Source organism: Myotis daubentonii, chromosome 9, assembly GCF_963259705.1.
Source record: "Myotis daubentonii chromosome 9, mMyoDau2.1, whole genome shotgun sequence".
In the NCBI taxonomy this organism is placed as follows: domain Eukaryota; kingdom Metazoa; phylum Chordata; class Mammalia; order Chiroptera; family Vespertilionidae; genus Myotis; species Myotis daubentonii.
Window position 1 is genome coordinate 81,472,634 of NC_081848.1, and position 20,622 is coordinate 81,493,255.

Consider the following 20,622-nt stretch of genomic DNA (forward strand, 5'->3'; position numbering starts at 1 on the left):
AACCATAAAATTATTTTCGTTGCTACTTCAGAACTGTACTTTTGCTGTTATGAATCATAATGTAAATATCTGATATGCAGGATGGTCTTAGGCGACCCCTGCCACAGGGGTTGCGACCCACAGGTTGAGAACCGCCGCACTAAAGCTATTTAGGAACACTGGCCTGTGAATTTTACATAGTTTCCAACTATTTAAACATGGAAAAACCATTCTTTGTTCACCAGCTGTGCAAAAACAATAGATCCCTACTCAAGGGACTTAGAATCCATTCTTTATTTAATTTTTGGACTAGAAACATGAAAAAAACTATTATTATTCCAAAGAGGGAATGGAGTTCTGACCACCTGGAGAAAGGAGGGCGGGTCAGTAAATCTGCCAAGCTCTTCGTGGGAGGAGTGGGAAAAGACCTTGGTGATGCGCTCGCAGCCACCTTTATGTCTATTTTCTTATCAGTAAAATGGTGACTATACTCTCTATTTTATTTATTTTTTTCTTTTATATGCTCTCTACTTTAGAACGTTGTTATTCGGGTTGAAAAAGATAAAGGATGGTAAATCGTTTTGTAAATGCAAATGTTTGTTTACTTGTTTCTACCGTGCTGGGGCTCTCGTACTGACTTTATTTCCGTGAGAAGCTTTCTACGAAGTTTTATGAGACACTGTCCCTTTAAGTCGTACCCAACAACTTCAAGTAATTGGGAGAGTCAGCACATGCGCATTCCTCTGCGGGGATGGCACCTCCAAATCTTCCCCGGGAGCCTGTAGCAGGAAGGTTAAAGGTCCTCCCACTTAGAATTTATACGCAGGCGTAAATCTAGATTGGGAGCATTATATCACGCAGAGCGCCCAGTCCTTTTTTGGCGCCTGAAGGCTCCGCCCCCCTCGGCCAATCAGTAGGCTTCGCCCTCTGCAAGGACCAATTGCAGTGAGCGTGGGGGGCGTGGCCGAGCGCCCCGGGGCGCGGCCTGGCGCTGTGTGAAGCGGCGGGGCAAACCCGAGGCTCTAGTGAACCCAGCAGCCGCGGCGGGCGGCGAGCGCAGGCGGCCGGGGCTCGGCGGTCTCCGAGATGTCACGATGGCTGTGGCCATGGTCGAACTGTGTGAAGGAGCGCGTCTGCCGCTACTTGCTGCACCACTACTTGGGTCACTTCTTCCAGGAGCACCTCAGCCTGGACCAGCTCAGCCTCGATTTGTACAAGGGCAGCGTTGCCCTGCGGGATATCCACCTGGAGATCTGGGTGAGGAGCCAGGCCCGAGCCCGGGGGCGCGGGCGGTGGGGGGCCCCGGGCCGCGGCGACACGAGGCTCCCGGCGAAGGGGTCGGGCCGAGGGACCAGGTACCGGGCGTGTTGAGGCGTCAGAGGGACCCGGCTGGTCGCCTCCAGAGCGGGCAGGGGTTCCTTGCGGCCACTTCTCAGGAGGAGAGACTGAGGCTGGGGGGAGGGTTGTCACTTGGCGGAGAGACGCCGGAGTCAGCACATTGAGTCTGGGGCCTGATTGGAGGAGTATGGTGCCGAGGACGAAGGAGAGGGTGAGGTGGGAGCAGAGCGGAGGACGAGGGGTGCCGGCAGGGCCAGGCCAGGGTAGGGGCAGAGTTGTAGCCATGCAGCCGGACAGAGGAGACTGCCAGGGGTGCGCAGCCGCCGAGGACACCTGTGGGGAAGGTCCCCTGACCTCCTGACCCTGCAATCCTGGGCCCAGTGGGTTGGGTTCGCCTCCGGATGTGGATGTCAACAACCGCGTCAGCGCCCGTGTTGATCAACACCTCGTGTGACTGCAGCCGCGCTGCCTACTTCCTGCTTTGGGGAGAGTGGGAGGGTCAGGTTTGGGGAGGGGGTTGTAGATTAGCCTCCCCACCTGGAGGGAAGCCCCCAGGGCAGCGGGGAGAGGTCTGGCCCCAGGCAGGAAGCCGGCAGTGGAGATGCTGGGAGCTGGAGAGAGGTAAGGTCTGGGTCTGATCTGAGTCTGGGGGTGGTGACTCAGCTCAGCTGACCTAGAAAGTTGCAAAGGAGCCACCAATCGGAGGCACCAGCCCAGGGCTGGCACAGGATGGGCATGGGGGCAAGGGCTGCTCAGTTTTCTGGCTGGGCACAGTGCAATCTGGGCAGGGAGAGCTGGGCTCTAGAGGTAGGCAGGTCTTCCTGAGCACATGTGGAATAAGTGAGGTCCCCTGAGCCTAGAGTTGGGGTGGGGTGGGGGCTCCCAGTAGCCGCTTGCCTGTGAGTCCCAGTGCAGGAAGCCTTTTCGGTTGGTCGGTCGCTAAGCTGCCTCTTCCTGCTTCCAGTCCCAGGAAACACTCCTTCCCCACCCAGCCCTGTCGGATTGAATTGGTTCCTACCTAGTTTCGCCCTGGGGGGATGCAGGTGCTTGTTCAATAGCAGCCCCTCCCAGCTGCTCCGCCTGCAGCCCTACCTTGAAGACCCCAGCAGAAGCCTGGGGACCCTGAGATGGGATGAGGAGAAAGGTCAGGGTCCCAGGGACACTATTCCCCCATCGGTGGGAATAGGGGGTTCACCTGTGCCTTAGAGAGAGGTACCGCTACACCACATGTTTGGAGTTGGGGGCATCCCCTCAGCTCAGGTCAGGCCCATGCTTGTGTCTGCTTGACCAGAGTTCGTGGGGTGCCGCTGCACCTCCTGCCAGGCCTTTACTATGAATGTGTTGCTCCCAAGCCTGGGACATGCCATCTTCTAGCCCAGGGGTGGGCAAACTTTTTGACTCGAGGGCCACAATGAGTTCTTAAACTGGACTCAGAAGGAGGAGCTGCGGCCATGTTTCCCGACGTTGCCATGTTAACACGGCTGCTGGTGAAGGAGCGGAGGGGAGAGCAAGCCGTAGTTTGCCCACGGCTGTTAGCCCCTCCTCCTGGCTTTCTCCTCCTCATCCTTCAGCTCCCCCCTCCTCTGGCTTAAAATATTGGGCACATTAGGTGATGCAGTGGTTGGGCCACAAGGAGGCTCAGCATGAGCAAAGGTGGGCCTTGTGGGTGGCATGCGGAGCTCTCGGGGAGCGGGGCTGCTCTCCAAGGTAGAGCAGACAGGCAAGGGAGACAGCGGCCGGGAGAGCCGGTGTGGGTTTTCCTGAGCCGGCTTTGCCCCCCGGGGTTTTGCAGTCTGTGAACGAGGTGCTGGAGTCCATGGAATCGCCGCTGGAGCTGGTGGAAGGCTTTGTGGGCTCCATCGAAGTAGCCGTGCCCTGGGCCGCGCTGCTCACAGACCACTGCACCATTCTCGTGTCAGGCCTCCAGCTCACCCTGCAGCCCCGCCATGGCCCAGGTGAGGCAGGGTAAGGCTGGGGCAGGAGTGGGAGAGCCAGTGGTGGGAGTGGGCCTGGGCACTCCAGCTGACCGGGCCTCCTCGCAGGACCAGGGCCTGCTGACTCGCAGAGCTGGGCCTCATGTATGACCACCAGCCTGCAGCTGGCTCAGGAGTGCCTGCGGGATGGGCTGCCTGAGCCCTCTGAGCCCCCACAACCCCTGGAGGGCCTGGAGATGTTCGCCCAGACCATCGAGACTGGTAAGCCGGCCCCGCCAGGCCGACGCGCGACCCCATGGGAGAGCTCTGCCTGCCCTGAGACCCCTTCTCACCCCTCAGTGCTGCGAAGGATCAAGGTGACCTTCCTGGACACTGTCGTGAGGGTGGAGCACTCACCGGGCGACGGGGAGCATGGTGTGGCAGTGGAAGTCCATGTGCAGAGGTAGGGGTAGGCCTGGCCGGTGGGCTGGCATGAGGGAGAGGGAGCGTGAGGGGCTATCGAACGGCCCTGGCCCTGACCCCACCCCCAGCCTAGGCTCCTGGGAAGTCGCAGAGCAAATATGGGTGGGCCTGGGCAGTGGCCACAGCAAGGGGGAGGTGCAGAGTGGCAGGGGTGAGGGGGTGCCAGGGATCAGGTTACATGCTGAGGTTTGGGGAGCAAGGACTGGCCGTGGAGGTGCAGGATGGTGTGGCTGTGGTGGGGCAGCTCCATGACCCCAGACCCCTAGAACAGAATGCTGTGCAGGCAGAGGGGCTCCACACCGGGGGACGGGGGTGGGGGTGGGCAGGGAAAAGGCTGACCCTGCGCTCCCCAGACTAGAATACTGTGACGAGGCCGTGCGAGACCCAAGCCAGGCGCCCCCGGTGGATGTTCACCAGCCTCCTGCCTTCCTGCACAAGCTGCTGCAGCTGGCGGGAGTCTGCCTGCGCTTTGAGGAGCTTCCCCGACAGGTGGGCCAACTCTGATCCCACAGTCTGTCTCCTTCTTATCCCTGCCCTCGGTGCCCTTGACCCCTCTGCCCCTCCATCCCTCCTGACCAGCTCTGATGTCATCTTCTTGACCCCTCCCCTCTTACATCCTCTTGCCTCCCAGGAAGGGTCCCCAGATCCCCCCTTGCAGATCGGCAGCTGCTCAGGGTACGTGGAGCTGACAGTGAAGTTGAAGCAGAACGAGGCGTTCCCAGGCCCCAAGGTGAGTGTTTGGGCCCTTGGGGAGGAGGGAGCGTGCTCCTCCCAGAATGCTCAGCAGTTTTTATCCTCCCTGTGACAAGGTGGGGGTCGCTGAATGGGGGAGGTTACTGCCTTCTTGGCAGCTGGAGAAACTGAGGCTCAGAGAGGTCAAGTTATGGCCAGGGTCACAGCTAGTTGGTGAGAGAGCTTAGCCGGGCAACTGGCTTCCTACCTCCTCAGGATGAGCGCAGCTAGTAGTGGTTTTCAGGGGTTGGTTGGCGGGTGTGCGCCCCATGGTTGCTCCCTCTGCCCCCAGCTGGAGGTGGCCGGGCAGGTGGGCTTCTTGCACCTGCTCCTGACCCCGCGGCAGCTCCAGCAGCTCCAGGAACTACTCGGTGCCATGAGCCTTGCAGGTGAGGCCGCTGGGCAGTCCTGGGGATGGATGGTTGGAGAAGTGCCAGCCAGGCGGACTGACACCAGGAAGTGTCCTCTCTTATAGACTCCAAGTCCCTGGTCGACAAGCTGAACAAGAGCCGGCCGCTAGGTGCGGAAGACCTGTGGCTAATTGAACAGGACCTGAACCAGCAGCTGCAGGCAGGGGTGGTGGCTGAGCCCCTCAGCCCAGACCCCCTAACCAACCCCCTTGTCAACCTGGACAGCAATGGTGGGTGTGGGGCCTGACCCGGCAGTTGGTGGAGCAGTGTGGGTGCAGGAGTCGGTGCCAAGCCCACTGTCCCTGACCCCTTGCCTGGCCCGCAGACCTCTTCTTCTCCATGGCGGGCCTCACGAGCAGTGTGGCCTCGGCCCTCTCTGAGCGCTCCCTCTCCGACGTGGACCTGGGCTCCTCTGTGCACAGTTACATGACCCCTCGCCGGCTCTCCTTCCAGGGCAACCCCACTGGTGAGCGCTCCAGGGGCAGGAGGAACTGGAAGAGGCCTTGGTGCTGGTGTGGTCGCCCAAGCGCCCAGGGGGCCTCTGGTGGTGCAGTGGACAAAGCCCGGGTTTTAGTCAGCGGTCTTGGTGGGCACTTCAGCTCTCCCAGACTCGGCTTCCCCTTCCGTGAAATGGGGGCAGGGAGAGCTGCCTGGCCGGGCTGTGTTTCGGCCGATGTTTATTGAGAGCCTGCGTGTCAGGTACTGGGCGGAGTGCCCCCAGTTGCCTGCCGTCCTCCCCGTTCCCTGGAGGGCTGACTGAGCCTGGGCTCAGGTCCTGGAGTAACGAAGCTTTGTGTCCCCCTGCCTGGCAAGCGTCCTACCAGAGCCACGGTCCGGCTGGGCCCATGAGCTCTGGGAGCCCCTGGTGAAGCCTCTGTCCCCTCAGGCAAGACGGCCCTCGCGTCCCGTCCGGACACCATGCGCCCTGACTCACTACTGAAGATGACCTTGGGGGGCATGACCCTGACCTTGCTTGAGACACCCGCCCCGTCTTCCGGACCACCTGACCTCACCGCCCATTTTTTTGCCGAGTTCGATGCTGCCAAGGATGGGCCTTTCAGCTCCCGTGACTTCCACCATCTCCGACCGCGCTTCCGGAGGGCCTGTCCCTGTAGCCATGTCCGGTACAAGCCCAAGGCAGGGGCCTGAGGAGAGACTCCCTGAGCCCTGCCGTGGCCCCCCCTGACGCCCAGCTTCTTCCCGGCAGGCTGACGGGGACGGCCGTGCGGCTGTCCTGGGAGCTGCAGACGGGCCGGGGCCGCCGGACCACCAGCACGGACGTGCACTTCGGGCAGCTCGAAGTGCTGGAGTGTCTGTGGCCCAGGGGCGCTGCAGAGCCCGAGTACACGGAGGTGAGGGCCGAAGGCAGGTGTGTGCGGTCAGGGCCTGGAGGTCGAGGTGGACGCCAGGGCTTGGCCTCAGCCTCTTGCCTCCCATGTCCCATCCCAGATCCTGAGCTTCCCCAGCAGGCAGGACACCCAGGCCTCGGCTCAGCCCTGTGCCCACCTGCGCCTCACACAGACCCTGCGCCGTCTGCCCAAGGTAACCCACCTGCCTCCGGGCCTAAAGGCCCTTGACTGTTTCCTATGGTGCCTTGACCACACCCCCAGCCCCAGCCTCCCCGGTACCTCCTTCCCTCTACCCTTCTCCTGTGCTCCGAGCAGAGCATGCCTCCCCATCCGGGGGCCCTTGAATCCATCTGGACCTGTACATGCTGTTTTCTTAGCCTGGTTGCCCCTCCCCTGGCTCATCGTGGCGATGCCCTGCTGGCCTCTGGGGCGGCGAATGTTGGGTGGCTTTTATTAAGCAAGTATGATTGTCCACCTCCGGCAGGTGGTGATGGTCTCCAGGGTCCCCAGCCCCAGCTCTTCTCACAGCTGGGAGGGCTCTGTGTTCTGTTTTTGCTCAAGGGGACCCCTTCCCATCCTGCCCTCACCCACCCCACAGCCCTTGCTGACCTGAATACCCTCAACTTCAGAGCCGATCCCGGCACACAGCTGCCTGCCATTGCCACTCAGAACTGGCCCTGGCCCTGGCCGACTTCCAGGCAGACCTGGAGCTGGGGACCCTGGACCGGCTCGCTGCTCTGCTGCACCTGGCCACCAGTACCTCCCCCGAGCCACCTGCCGGCCTGCTGGTAAGATGCCCAGCTGAGGCTGGGAGTGGGGCGCAGTCTCCCTGCTTGCCATCACCGTGCTGGGGGCCGCGGCGGCAGCATGACCCCCACCTCCTCTCACAGATGGAGTCCCCGCCAGCTGCCAAGCAGGAGACAGTGGTGCAGCTGTCGGCACCCCGGGCCACGCTTCGGCTGCACTTCCCCATTGCCGACCTGCGGCCCGAGCGGGATCCCTGGGCAGGCCAGGCTGTGAGGGCTGAGCTGCTGCGGCTGGAGCTGAGTGAGCCCCAGTTCCGGTCGGAGTTGAGCAGCGGGCCTGGCCCCCCAGCCCCCACCCGCCTGGAACTTACCTGCTCCGACCTCCACGGTGAGAGCCCCTGGGAAACAGCGTGTGGGGCAGGGGCTCAGGCCCTGGGAGAGAGAGGCTTAGGGCTAAAGAGGCTGGATCATGGGAGCAGACCTGGGCCCCGGCCTCACCAGCTCTGGGCACCGGTATTGCCTGTCGGACCTGCTCTGGGCAGCAGAGTGGACCCATTTTCCTTGTCCTGCTGCAGACCGTGGGCATGAGACAGGCACCTCTGACTCCACCTGGCATTGGGGAAGGAATGGGGAAAGGCAGAGTGACCCCCTATCTTTCCCCTTGCCCCTCAGGCACCTACGAAGATGGAGAGAAGCCACCTGTCCCCTGCCTGCGAGTCTCCAAGGCCCTAGATCCCAAGGGCTCTGGTCACACGTACTTTCTGCCCCAGTAAGTGGGGCTTTGCAACTGAGGGTGGCGGGAGGCCACTTGGAATCAGGGGCCAGGGGTGCCCTGCAGACCAGTGACAGGCCTGTGCCCGGCAGGGTAGTGTTGACCCTGAACCCCCAGGTCAATAGCGCACAGTGGGAAGTGGCCCCAGAGAAGGAGGAGGAGCTGGAGCTGTCTGTTGAGAGTCCGTGTGAGCTGCAGGACCCCGAGCCCTCGCCCTTCTCTTCCAAGAGGACCATGTACGAGACGGAGGAGGTGAGGCCTGGGGCCCTGCGTCTTGTGGAAGCCACGTGGTGGCTTTGGGCCGGGGGCAAGGACTACTTTGGGGCACCAGGTGACGTGACCCAGCACCGGCGAGAACTTCGTCTCTGCCATCATCGCGTGTTGATGGGGAGTCGGGAGCACGCCAGCTCGGGGGGCCTGGAAGCGAGGGCAGAGCTGGGAGATCAGGACCCCGTCCCTTATTGGCCGTGTACTTTAGGCCCGGGGTCCTCTCCTCTGAAGGTGATGAGGGGTACGTCTGGGTTTGAATCCAGGCTCTGCTGCTCAGTGGCCCTGTCATCTCAGCTTATTGCCTAACCTCTTGGAGGACATGGGTGCTGGGCAGGACCAGTTTCCTCATCTAGAAAGTGGGCACAGTGGCCTCTCGCAGGCCTGTCCTGAGAATAAAGGAACTAACATACGTGAGGCCTCAGAGAAGGATTGGCATGAGGCCAGCACTTCACACGGAACGGCTGTCACCCTAGCAGAGAGGGGCTCATGTGAACGAGTCAATGAGAACGAAGGGATGACCCTGGCCAGTGGGCTCGGTTGGAGCATCGTCCTGTACACTGAAAGGTTGCAGGTTCGATTCCCAGTCGGGGCACATACCTAGGTTTCTGGTTCAATATTCCAGTCGGGGCACATAGGGCAGGCATCTGATTGATGTTTTTCTCTTCCTCTCCCCACCTCCCTCATCCTCTCTTTAAAATCAAACACATCCTCCACTGAGGATTAGATTTTAAAATGTTGGAAAAGAAAAAGAATGATAGGAGGCGAGGATGCGTCTCTCAGAGGCCTTTCCCGCTCCCCCACGTAGATGGTGATTCCTGGAGACCCTGAAGAGATGAGGGCCTTCCAGAGCCGGGCGCTGGCCCTGTCCCGCTGCAGCCTGGAAGTGGTCCTGCCCAGCGCCCACGTCTTCCTGCCCAGCAAGGAGGTCTACGAGAGCCTCTACAACAGGTGGCGATGCGGACGGGGGGCGGGGGGGCAGGGGGGCGAGGTGACTGGGAGCCGGCTGGGCCTCCCTGACAGCCACCATCCGTCTGCCTGTCTCAGGATCAACAATGACCTGCTCATGTGGGAGCCCGCTGACCTGCTTCCCACCCCTGCCTCCGCCCCTGCCACTCACCCTCCTGGCTTCCCAGGCCCCTCGGGCTTCTGGCATGACAACTTCAAGATGTGCAAGTCCGCCTTCAAGCTGGGTAGGAGGGACATCCGGTGGGGTCCTGGGCCCCCAAAGCTGGGCAGGGCTGGGGCGGCCCTTCCAGGGCTCCTTCACACGCGGCTCCTTGATCTCACCCCAGACTCAGACTCGGACGAAGAGGATGCCCACTTCTTCTCAGTGGGGGCATCAGGCACGCCGCAGGCCGCCCCCCGGCCCCCGAGCCCTCACTCCCAGAGTTCCTTCTCTACGCTGGTGACAGTGCTGAAGGGCCGAGTCACAGCCCTCTGTGAGACCAAGGTGAGGGCAGCCCTGGGCAGGTGAGCCCCTGGCTTCAGAGCTCCCACTGGCAGGAGACCAAGACCAGTGTGAGCAGCGCTGAGTTGGGAATGTGGGAATCGGGCCCCAGTGGGAGCTGGTGGGGCCTGTCCAGCCAGAAGCACTCACCTGACCCCGCCCCCCCCACCACCACCACCATCATACCCTGTCAGCCGCTTACTGGCACCTCCTGTGTGTAAGGCATCGTGCTATGGGGTCCGAATGCACCACATGCTGCTGGAGGCAGGCTGGTCGGGTGATCCTTCCCCTCTGGCAAAAGAGACAAGTGCTGCCCTGGGCCCCCAGCGGAGTCTGGGTAGATGCTGAGCTGATCCTGGTTAGGCCAGGGCTCCGGGAGGCCCCTCACAGCTGAGGGGGTGGGAACTGCTCTGTACAGCTGCTGAGGCCAAGCCACATGCTCTGCCTGCAGGACGAAGGCGGGAGGCCGCTGGAGGCTGTGCACGGGGAGCTGGTGCTGGACGTGGAGCAAGGCACCCTCTTCAGCGTCTCCCAGTACCGAGGCCAGCCGGGGCTCGGCTACTTCAGCCTGGAGGCTGACAAGGCAACACTCTACCACCGAGGTGTGCGGCTGTGGGCCAGTCAGGGCGTCTCTAGGGCCCATGGGCAGGGGCGGGGGCTTGCAGGAGGATGTGGTCCCTGGGTGGAGTGGGCGGTCAGCTCGCTTGGCCGGGGGCTCACCAAATGCCTCCCCAGCAACCGTGGATGACTACCTGCTGCCCATCCACCTGGAGCTGCCCAGCTTTACTCCTCCGGCCCAGCTGGTCCCCACTATCTATCCATCAGAGGAAGGGGTGACCAAGTGGGGAGCCTCAGGCCGAAAGGGCCAGGGCCAGGCCCCCCACATGCTGTCCGCCGCTGTGCGCATCCACCTGGACCCCCAGAAGAACGTCAAGGTACAGCCACGCCTGCTTCTGCCTACCCATTGGCCGGGGCAACTGCCTGCCTGGTGCATGGAGGGCTGGGTTCCCTGCTTGCTGACTGAGTCCCACCCCCAGGAGTTCCTGGTGACCCTGCGGCTGTCCAGAGCTACCCTACGCCACTACATAACCCTGCCAGAACAGAGCTGGCACTCCCAGGTGAGCAAGCGTGCATGGGCAGACAGGTCTCTAGGCTGGGAGGAGGCGGTGCCATGGGCATGGGGCTGGGCCGTACTGGGTGGAGGGTTAGAGGAGGGAAGAGGCCCCCCTATCTTCACCACCTCTCCCACCTCGGTCCCCAAAGCTGTTGGAGTTCTTAGATGTGCTGGATGACCCTGTGCTGGGCTACCTGCCCCCAACGGTCATCACCGTCCTCCACACACACCTGTTCTCCTGCGCCATGGACTACAGGTACCCAGGCGGGGCGGGCTGGGTGCCAGGGCGGGGGCAGGCTCTCGCGTGTGTGTAAGGAGCCTGCCCCAACTTCACTGTCTCCCCCAGGCCCCTCTACCTCCCTGTGCGTGTCCTTGTCACCGCCGAGACCTTCACCCTCTCCAGTAATATCATCATGGACACCTCCACTTTCCTGCTCAGGTACACGGCCCCTCCTTCCCAGGCCGGGCTGCAGCTGCCTCTCCCCCGGGGTGCTGTCTACCTGCTGTGTGTCCTCAGCCACTCGCTGAGCCTCTGTACATTCGGGTCATGATCCTTCCCTCACAATTGGTCCCGCCTTCCTGGATCTGCTGACCCCACTGCTGGGGGCTGTCCTGGGATAAGGATATGACAGGTGGAACACTAGGCCTCCGTAGTGCAACTCACACAGAACTTGCAGTCCACATGCCGGCAAATTACAGCCTGTCCGCGAACATGGCCCGTCCAACCTTTAAAGTTGCTTAAAGGATAACATTGAAAATATGGGGAAATGCCATGGCAGTGTTTACTGAGAACAGTAAGATATAAAACGACATGTAGCCCTGGCTGGTTTGGGTCAGCGGATAGAGTATCAGCCTGCAGACAGGATTCCCAGATTCGATCCTGGTCAAGGGCACATACCTTGGTTGCCAGCTCCTCCCAGCTGGGCCCTGGTCAGTGTGTGCAGGAGGCAACCAATTGATGTGTTTCTCTCACATGAATATTTCTCTCTGTTTTTCCCCTCTCTCTTCCACTCTCTCTAAAAATTAATGAAAAAAACATCTGTGCTTCTCTCTGTGGCTTCATAGAAAACACTGGAAGGAGATGTGTGTCCAAATTTGGGATTGGGAATTATGATTAGGAATTAGGGATTGTGTCTTTTTTATTGCTATATTCTAAAGGAGCTATGTTATGTTGCCACTAAAAGAAGGACTTGCATAAAATAAAATAAATTTTAAAAACTAGATTATATTAGAAGAATGGAGGCACGAGAGATCCCCTTGGTCTCTCCCCTTAAAAAATAAAATAAAATAAGGACTTGTTTTAAAAGAACAATGACTGTAGGAGGGAAAACAGGACCCTTCGTTCCCAGGGTTGCTGTGAGGCCCAGATGAGGCAGAGGAGCTAGAAGTGCTTGGGGAACAGTAAGTTTGGGCCTGGGACGGGGAGACCAGGCGCATTCTCCCCATAGTTCAGGTAACACCACGGCCAGAGGGCCAGCGCTAGCGGCTTGTGGGCTTGGGACCTGCTGAGGGCATCCATCTGCCTGTCTCTGGGCGCCTGGCCCCTTCTCAGCCCTGTTCCCCACCAGGTTCATCCTCGACGACTCAGCCTTGTACCTGTCCGACAAGTGTGAGGTGGAGACCTTGGATCTGCGGCGAGGTGGGCAGGCCCGGGCCCCCAGCCACACACACAGCCGCCAATGCCCTTCCCCCCGATGGCCGTTCTCAGCACCCCCATGCGCACATGCACAAGCCCCCATTCTCCCCTCTGGTGGCGGGTCGGGCTGCGTGGAGGAGCCAATAGGAATGTCTCCTCTCCTCTGCTTCAGATTATGTCTGTGTCTTGGATGTTGACCTCCTGGAGCTCGTGATCAAAACCTGGAAGGGGAGCACCGAGGGCAAACTGGTGAGTGCGCCCTTTCCCAGAGTCCCTGGCGCCAGCGCAGGGCGGGGCCGGGGTTGCCATCAGGGGATCACCCTTCTGCTTCTGCTGGGGGGTTGGGGGGCTGGGCTCAGGTCATGGTCACTGCCGGCCCTTCCCAAGCTGGGCTGCGGGGTTGCTCTCCTGGGAAGGGCCGGCCCATCCTGGGTGTCCAGTGTGAGTCCCGCCACTAGAGGGCAGCTGCAGGCAGGGCCACGGGAGTTGGGCAGCTTCCTCGCCTGTAGAATGGAGGTGGCAGGCCTTGCCTGCCTGGCCCGGGCCCAGGGCAAAGGAGACGGCTCATGGAGCCTTTCTCTCGGGGGATTGCATCCGAGATCAGTCCGCAGATTGACATCTTGGGCAGCCCAGAGCCAAGCCCTTTTCATTCTCCGGGCTCAGTGTGCTCATCCATTCAGCGGGTAGCGGGCAGGCTGAGCACCCCAGGGAGGCCTAGCCTGTCCTATTGTGTGTGGAGAGGACAGAGCCGGGCTGATGGCACCCCTGCCCCATCCCCACAGAGCCAGCCGCTGTTCGAGCTGCGCTGCTCCAACAACGTGGTGCACATGCACACCTGTGCCGACTCCTGCGCCCTGCTGGTCAACCTGCTGCAGTACGTAACGAGCGCGGGCGACCTGCACCCCCCACCCCGGCCCCCCAGCCCCACTGAGATCGCCGGCCAGAAGGTACAGGTGAGGCCTGGCCACACAGGCCACCAGAGCTCTGCCTGGCCCCTCCCCTGCCGTGGTCCCCCAGGGGCCTAGCATTGGGGGGAGCCCTGGGGCCTGCTCTCCCTCCTGGCACTCATTCATCCCTCCTCCCCTGCCTGGCCCAGCTCTCCGAGAGCCCCGCCTCCCTGCCCTCATGCCCCCCAGTGGAGACGGCCCTCATCAACCAGCGGGACCTGACTGACGCCCTCCTGGACACCGAGCGCAGCCTGCGGGAGCTGGCCCAGTCTTCAGGTGGGGCGGGGCGTCTGGGGGGCACCGGACACAGTCAGCACCGTGTCAGGCATCCCCCAAACCAACCTCTCTCCTGCAGGTGGCACGCTCCCTCAGGCCTCGCCCGTGTCGGTCTACCTGTTCCCAGGTGAACGGGGTGGGGCCCAGCCGCCCTTACCCCCTGTGGGGGTCCTTACTGGAAGTTTGGGGTCCTGCTCAGAGGCCGAGGAAGGTGAAAAGGAAAACGAGGGGGATGGAGACACCCTGGACAGTGACGAGTTCTGCATCCTCGATGCGCCTGGCCTGGGCATCCCGGTACGCGGTGGGCAAGCTGGGCAGGGGCAGGACATGGGAGAGGCAGGAGGCTGGGAGGGTCTGCCTGGGGAGGCAGCCCTGAGCCTGGGCTTTGCAGGAGCTGGTGGGTTTCCAGAGGAGGAGAGGCATGTGTCCTGGGCAGGGGACGGGGACAGCAGAGTTGGGGGAGAGGGCAGGTGGTTAGCGGGAGGGCGAGGAGGACCATTTGGCTGCAAGGGTGCTGACCTCCGGGCCCCCAAGTACCAGTGGGAATGTCACATGCAAGCAAGACCCAGGTCCTGGGAGACAAGGCTGGCAGGTGCAAGGGACACTCAGCTCCATCCTAGACGGAGTATTCAGATACAGGCTGTGGGGACAGTGACCCCTGAGGGTCAGCTTCTGTCGGAAACGGGCAGGGAGATGTGAAGAGGGAGGAACGGGTGGGGGTGGCCTGGCCTGGGGAAGGCATCTGTGCCACATGTGTTCCCCCTCCCTGCAGCCCCTGGATGGGGAGCCCGTGGTGACGCAGCTGCATCCAGGCCCCATCACCGTGCAGGACGGGCACTTCTCACGGCCTCTGGGCAGCACCGACCTGCTGCGGGCGCCTGCCCACTTCCCAGTGCCCAGCACCCGTGTGGTGCTGCGTGAGGTCTCCCTTGTCTGGCATCTCTATGGGGGTCGAGACTTTGGCCCCCACCCCAGTCACAGGTAAGAAGGAGAGAGCAGGTGGGAGCTGTGACAATGGGGTTCACCCCCCGCCCCAGGAGTTGGGGCCTGGGCGGGGCTCCAGCCCTGACCTTCAGCAGCTGGTAATCCTGAACCGTCCTCACCTTCCTGGCCTCGTTCTTCCTCTTTCCTTACCCATCCACCTCCCAGGAGCGGGTCTCCCACACAGGCTGCAAGGCCTGCTCAGAGAGGAGGGGTGAGGAAAGGATGTTCCCTGTGTCAGCTTGTCCCCTGTCCCTCTTCCCAGGGCAAGAGTTGGCCTCACAGGCCCCAGGGGCTCCCCTTCTCGCTGCTCTGGCCCCAACCGGCCCCAGAACTCCTGGCGCATGCAGGGGGGCAGCGGGAGGCAGCACCAGGTCTTCATGGAGATCCAGCTCAGCAAGGTGAGCTGGGGGCTTGGGGTGCAAGGGGCTGGCTGGGGTGGGGGCAGCAGCAGGCCATCCCATCCCTGCCACTCAGCCAGGACTCCATGGGAACCACTGGGTGGAGGGGATTTTACAGATGTTTTGAGGACGTCCCTGGTGATGGAGAGGTTGGAGAGCGAGGCTGGACCAGGGTCTATGCTTAGGGTGACGAGGCAGGTGGGAAGGCTGTGGGGACAGAGACGGATAGATTCGGGGCGGAGGTCAAGAGGTCACTTTGACCGTGTGGGTTTGAAACACCTGTGGGATGGCCACATAAAGATGTCCTGGCGGCAGCCGCGTGGGTCTGAGATGGAGCTGTGTGCAGGGGGGTGGCTGGGAGAGGAGGGGCCCGGGGTGAACCCCTCTGCCCGTGTCCGGGCCCTGCTGACCTGGCTCCGGCCTCCATCCTCCCCACAGGTCAGCTTCCAGCATGAGGTGTACCCCGTGGAGCCGGCCCCAGGCCCCGTGGCCCCAGACAAGGAGCTGGAGGAGCAGCCCCTGTCCCGGCAGGTGTTCATCGTGCAGGAGCTGGAGATCCGGGACCGGCTGCCCTCCTCCAAGATCAACAAGTTCCTGTACCTGTACACCAGCGAGCGGATGCCGCGGCGCACCCACTCCAACATGGTACTGTGGGCAGCGCCGCGCGCTGGCAGGGATGGGCACCTGTTCCCGTGGGAGCTCACATGCACACACACCTACCTGGGTTGTTGGGAGCGTGGGAGGGTGGTGCGGCTCGGGCCAGCTCAGCTGACGGAATAGCCTGGGGGGTCACCCTCTGTCCCCAGCTCACCATCAAAGCGCTGCACGTGGTCCCCATGACCAACCCCAGTGCACCCGAGTGTTGTCTCCGGGTCTCGCTGATGCCCCTGCGGCTCAATGTGGACCAGGTGAGTGGCTGGGGGGCGGGCTGACGTGAGCCCCCTGCTGCCAAGCCGCTGAGCCCAACCTGTGCCCCACACTTTGGCCCCACAGGACGCTCTGCTCTTCCTCAAGGACTACTTTGCCAGCGTGGCGGCGGGCATCAACCCCATGGTCCCGGCAGAGACCTCGGCCGAGGGTGAGAGGCTGGACCTGGTAGGGGAGGGTCCTGGTCTCCTGCTGCCATGCCTCCCTGGGCCCACCCCTGGTCTGTCTCTCTGCAGCGCACCCTGAGACCCGAGCCCAGGGGAGCAGCCCCCAGGAAGGGGAGCCCGAGGGCGTGGAGACCAGCGACACCCAGGAGGCCGCAGGTGGTGGCCAAGGCGCCTCCTCCGAGCAGCAGCCCATCTACTTCCGGTGAGGCCTGGGCTGGGCCTGGGCGGGCCTGGGCGGGCCTGGGCGGGCTGCACCGGCCAGGTCAGCGACTGAAGGGCCCTTGCTCCTTACCCCCAGGGAGTTTCGATTCACATCTGAGGTGCCCATCTGGCTGGATTACCACGGCAAGCACATGAGCATGGACCAGGTGGTGAGTGGGGCTGTCAGGCGCCATGGCTGAGGGGGTCCCCGTCCTGCTCAGGTGTGGCCTGTTCTTTGGGGCCCAGGAGGCCAGGGCTTGCATCCAGGCACCATCAGCCACTGAGTCGGCCTCCTGTGGGCTGGGCAGGTCCCTGTGCCCCATCGTGTAAACCCGAACCCCTTCTCCCTCCCCAGGGCACTTTCACTGGCCTCCTCGTCGGCCTGGCCCAGCTCAACTGCTCTGAGCTGAAGCTAAAGCGACTCTGTTGCCGGCACGGGTGAGCCCGCCTCGCGCTCTAGCACCCCCAGCCTCTCTCTGGGGCCCTGATAGTCCCTTTGCTGTGTCCCTGACTGGCCGTGTGGCCTTGGCCAAGAGATCAACCTTCTGGGACCTCAGTTTCTCCTCTGTAAAATGGGTGCAGTAGCCCCCCACCCCTGACACAGGGCTGGGTGGTAACATGGGGAGTTGAGGTGCCTCAGGTCCTCCTGGCTCTGTGACCCCTCAGTGTCTGGCTCTGCCCCACCTTGCCCTCCTCTCCCTTCCCAGGCTCCTGGGCGTGGACAAGGTGCTGGGCTACGCTCTCAACGAGTGGCTGCAGGACATCCGCAAGAACCAGCTGCCCGGCCTGCTGCGGGGAGTGGGCCCCATGCACTCAGTTGTCCAGCTCTGTAAGTGTCTGGCGCTGGGGACTCTGGAGACGGCCCGCACTCTTGGGCACCCTAGACGTTGCAATTGGTAGTATGTAGGGGAGGCCCTAGAGGAGGAAGGTGGGGGCATTGTAGCCTCGGGCACCTCTGATGACCCCTGTTCCCCAGTCCAAGGGTTCCGGGACCTGCTGTGGCTGCCCATCGAGCAGTACCGGAAGGACGGGCGCCTCATGCGGGGGCTGCAACGGGGGGCAGCTTCCTTTGGCTCGTCGACGGCTTCTGCTGCCCTGGAACTCAGCAACCGGCTGGTGCAGGCTATCCAGGTGAGCGGCGCCTGGCTGTGCAGGGCGGGAGGGTCTGCCGTGGTGGCCCATGCCATCCCCAAAGCTCTGCTGACGGTGGGTAGCCTGGGTGTATGTAACATTTTCTGAGGAACATTCATAGAGGGGGAGAGGCGAGTATCTGGCTGGGGCCCACAGCCGGGTCGCCCCAGCCAACTGTGGCCCCCATTCAGGAGGCTGAGTGCCCCCCGTCTTCGTAGCCGACTGGGTCTCTGCTCGTGGCCAAGTCTTGACAGGAAGGGAAGGGGGCTTTTTGCAGACTGGAAAGTAAGACCAAGACGAGCCCTGGCTCATGCCGGCCCTGCACCTTGCTAGGCCCTGGTGGGCCCAGGGAGCTGTCCTGTGGGCAGTAGCTCCGGCAGTGGGCCCCGTGGGACGGGGGCTGGGTGGGCAGGCATGGTGGGTGGTCCTGGCAGGTGAGCGTGCAGAAGCTGGGGATCAGGGTGCTTCCTGTGCCCTGCTGTCCAGCCCATGAGGGCAGGGGCAGGGCTCTAGAGCGGAGGCTGGAGGGATAAGCCGGCATCTGAGGGCCACCCCAGGGTGTGAGCTGGAGTGTGGCACCATCAGTCAAGGTTGGGTGGGAAGGAGCCGCCCTGAAGAGGCACGCAGGCCACCTGCCCTGGCATCAAGCACAGGTGTGGAGGAGGGGTGGCGGGGGCCCCTGGACTAGGGTTTGGGGGTCCATCGTGTTGCCCTGTGTGCCTCTCCTCACTGGTGTCCCCTGTGCTCCCCAGGCCACAGCTGAGACGGTGTACGACATCCTGTCCCCGGCGGCCCCCATCACCCGCTCCCTGCAGGACAAGCGCTCGGTGCGGAGGCGCAAGGGCCAGCAACCAGCTGACCTCCGGGAGGGCGTGGCCAAGGCCTACGACACCGTTCGAGAGGTAAGGAGGCCCAGCCTGCTCCCCATCTTCCCACACCCACTGTCCACGCGACCCGGCACTGACCTCCCCCCTCCACAGGGCCTCCTGGACACGGCTCAGACCTTCTGTGATGTGGCGACTCGGGGTCACGAGCAGAAGGGGCTGACGGGTGCTGTGGGCGGCGTGATCCGCCAGTTGCCCCCAACGGTGGTGAGGCCCCTCATCCTGGCCACGGAGGCCACGTCCAACCTTCTCGGGGGGATGCGCAACCAGATCCTCCCCGACGCACACAAGGACCACACTCAGAAGTGGCGGTCGGAGGCCCAGGACTGAGCGCCAGGTGCCGGACTCCAGGGTGCGGCCCGCCCAGCAGGCCCAGCCAGCCAGTGGCACCTCGGCTCCCGCGCCTCCCGAGAGCGTGGACAGCCTGGCAGGCCGGGCCCTCGGGAAGGATCGGCAGGACCCTGCGCCTGGCCCGCCTGCTGCGTCGCTGTGGGAGTGGGTTCCTGCCTGGGCCTCGGCCCTGTCTCTGCACTTTTCTCTGGGGAGAAAGGACACTGCCCCACCACCGGGACCCACAGCATCACCTGGGCCCACACGGCTGCCTGGGCCCAGGACGGAGGCTTTTGGACCCTTGGACCCCGACCCCACTCAGCCAAGTGTCTTTCTATGTCTCTGGGGACGTGGGGGGAAAGGCGCCGTGTGGTTCAATGTATGATTTTTAATCGCCTGAGCGTGTGGGTCAGTGTCTGCATGACGTGGAATAAACTGCCCACCGCCAGCCCCTTGTTCTGCGTACCTGCACTGTCCCGGCCTCAGCCTTGGCCTTGGCTGGCACCCAGATTCCCACCTCTGCACCCAGCACCTCCCCTGTCACCGCCAGGGTTCGCCACCCCTCCACCCACCCCACCCAGTGGATCAGTTGCTGCCCTGGGCTCCTCCTCACCACCCTCACAGGGGCCTGCCACCCTGGCCCACCTCTCACGTGGCAGGAGCTGAGTGGAGGGGAGAGGCCCCGGGGCGGCCCTTGGAGGCCTCCTTGCCCAGAGTACTTCCTTGGCTCCATCCCTGCAAGAACCCAGCGTCCGGCCTTACCTGGGGCCAGGTGTGCGGGGGCGGCTGAGAGGGTGCTGGACCGGGCACAGGGCTGCGGGGAGGCTTAGGCCCTGCCCTGTGACCCGAGGCTGCTGCCCCCGGCCTCTGAGCCTCAGCTCCTTCCTGATACTCCTTGCCCGGCGTACAAGGACCGGGGGCTCAGCTAAGGCCCTTCCTGGAAGGCTGGCCTCTGGGGGCTGCTCCCCCCATCCCCAGTGGCAGGAGCCTCTGTCCTGGGTCCCAGCTGCAGGGCGCTGGAGGGCAGGGGCACTGGGGCGGCAGCGGAGAGACTCACACGGGGTCAGGAAAGTGACCCTTGTCCGCACCCCCCCCACACACACCTTGTTTCTTGAGGACAAGGAAGAGGGCTCCTCCGACTGCCCCGCCCTGCCCACTCCCCAGTAGCACTGCCCTGAGGTAGGTGGGGAAACTGAGGCACAGGCTTAGAGCACCCTCCCCTCGCTAGGGCCATCTGTAGGCCCCTCTGGTTCGCAAGTGCCCCCAGCTCCCCTTTGTGTCCCTGTGTCCCCTTCGCAGTGAGGGGGACATGGCACCACGTGAACAGGGTGGGAGCTGGGTCCTGGTGGGACGGGATCCTCGCTGGGCATGGACACCTGGGGCAGAGGCCGAGCGGGCGGAGGGTGCCAGGAGGGCGATGGGCTGTGGACTGGTGCCACCGGAAGGGCAGACGGGCCTGGCCTGATGCTTCCTGGCGCTGCCCCCCTGCCCGGGCACAGTCCAGGGTGTGCTGCCCTTCGAACTGCACTGTGATCCATATTGACAGGCGGCAGGATAATCATTAACTGCCACCAGGGCTGGGCCAACGGCTCAAAAGGCGCTGGGCCCACTTCCTCCTATGCCTGCCTCCAGGGCCAGCCCGCACCCAGGTAAGAGCCTGCAGCCCCTCTGCCCCGGGCACTCAGCCTGCCCCTCTGCAGGGTCCTAGCCCTTTGAGGAAGAAAGGAAGCGACTTAGGCAATGGCTAGCGATCTCAACTCCCGTCCACCCTCAGGCCTCAGCGTCCACCTTGGGGCGGGGGAGCGGGACCCTGGTGGCTGGGGCATCGCCGTGATGCTGCCGCCGGTTGGGGCACTCGATCGTGCCCCTGTGTCCTCGGGAGGGCCTGCTGGGCTGGTGGGAGGGGGTACCTAGCTCTGGTGTGTTCCTCACAGGCCTGCCCTCCCAGGCAGAGGCCTCCTGCCTGGGGTCCCCCAGCCCACTTGACCGCATCCTGGGAGACGCCACTTGAGAGAGGTTGCCATGCAGGACAGACCCAGAGGCCCCGCTCTGTGACCTTGGGCCGCCGCCTCGGCCTCTCTGGGCCAGTATCCACACAGGGAAACGGGGTGGGGGTGGGGGGCTGGCCCGACTCTAAGAGCTCAGAGCCCCAGCTCCTCTTCCTCTCCAGAAACCTTGGGGTCTCTGA

The 20,622-nt window shown here is 63.0% G+C and overlaps 1 protein-coding gene across 4 annotated transcripts; it reads left to right on the forward strand.

Moving 5' to 3' along the window:
- The first annotated feature begins 986 nt into the window (after nucleotides 1–986).
- On the forward strand, nucleotides 987–18,882 carry ATG2A (autophagy related 2A). 4 transcript variants are annotated; one of them, XM_059710178.1, is made up of 41 exons: nucleotides 988–1,236; nucleotides 3,110–3,272; nucleotides 3,360–3,512; nucleotides 3,591–3,693; nucleotides 4,067–4,202; nucleotides 4,345–4,443; nucleotides 4,738–4,834; nucleotides 4,921–5,085; nucleotides 5,181–5,321; nucleotides 5,742–5,979; nucleotides 6,063–6,207; nucleotides 6,305–6,397; nucleotides 6,834–6,992; nucleotides 7,095–7,338; nucleotides 7,623–7,719; nucleotides 7,815–7,974; nucleotides 8,798–8,940; nucleotides 9,037–9,182; nucleotides 9,285–9,442; nucleotides 9,891–10,041; nucleotides 10,175–10,374; nucleotides 10,477–10,557; nucleotides 10,703–10,809; nucleotides 10,900–10,992; nucleotides 12,122–12,192; nucleotides 12,362–12,438; nucleotides 12,972–13,142; nucleotides 13,286–13,412; nucleotides 13,492–13,706; nucleotides 14,185–14,393; nucleotides 14,659–14,794; nucleotides 15,233–15,439; nucleotides 15,601–15,702; nucleotides 15,788–15,872; nucleotides 15,958–16,090; nucleotides 16,187–16,259; nucleotides 16,445–16,527; nucleotides 16,797–16,918; nucleotides 17,066–17,220; nucleotides 17,973–18,122; nucleotides 18,201–18,882. In XM_059710178.1, the coding sequence occupies exons 1-41, from the start codon at nucleotides 1,066–1,068 to the stop codon at nucleotides 18,432–18,434; spliced, it is 5,793 nt and encodes a 1,930-aa protein (XP_059566161.1). In that variant the 5' UTR covers nucleotides 988–1,065; the 3' UTR covers nucleotides 18,435–18,882. The 4 variants fall into 4 exon arrangements, with proteins under 4 accessions (XP_059566164.1, XP_059566161.1, XP_059566163.1 ...); XM_059710180.1 differs by having other exon boundaries at nucleotides 13,540–13,706; XM_059710179.1 differs by having other exon boundaries at nucleotides 12,972–13,136.
- The last annotated feature ends 1,740 nt before the right edge of the window (nucleotides 18,883–20,622 follow it).

What these genes read in the sequence shown, in the direction of transcription:
- ATG2A (XM_059710178.1), top strand. Translation starts at nt 1,066, where the DNA reads ATGTCACGATGGCTGTGGCCATGGTCGAACTGTGTGAAGGAGCGCGTC. An exon ending in CGCCCAGACCATCGAGACTG is followed by an intron (nt 3,513 to 3,590) that starts GTAAGCCGGCCC and finishes CTCACCCCTCAG; the next exon opens with TGCTGCGAAGGATCAAGGTG. An exon ending in CGCCTGGCCTGGGCATCCCG is followed by an intron (nt 13,707 to 14,184) that starts GTACGCGGTGGG and finishes CCCTCCCTGCAG; the next exon opens with CCCCTGGATGGGGAGCCCGT.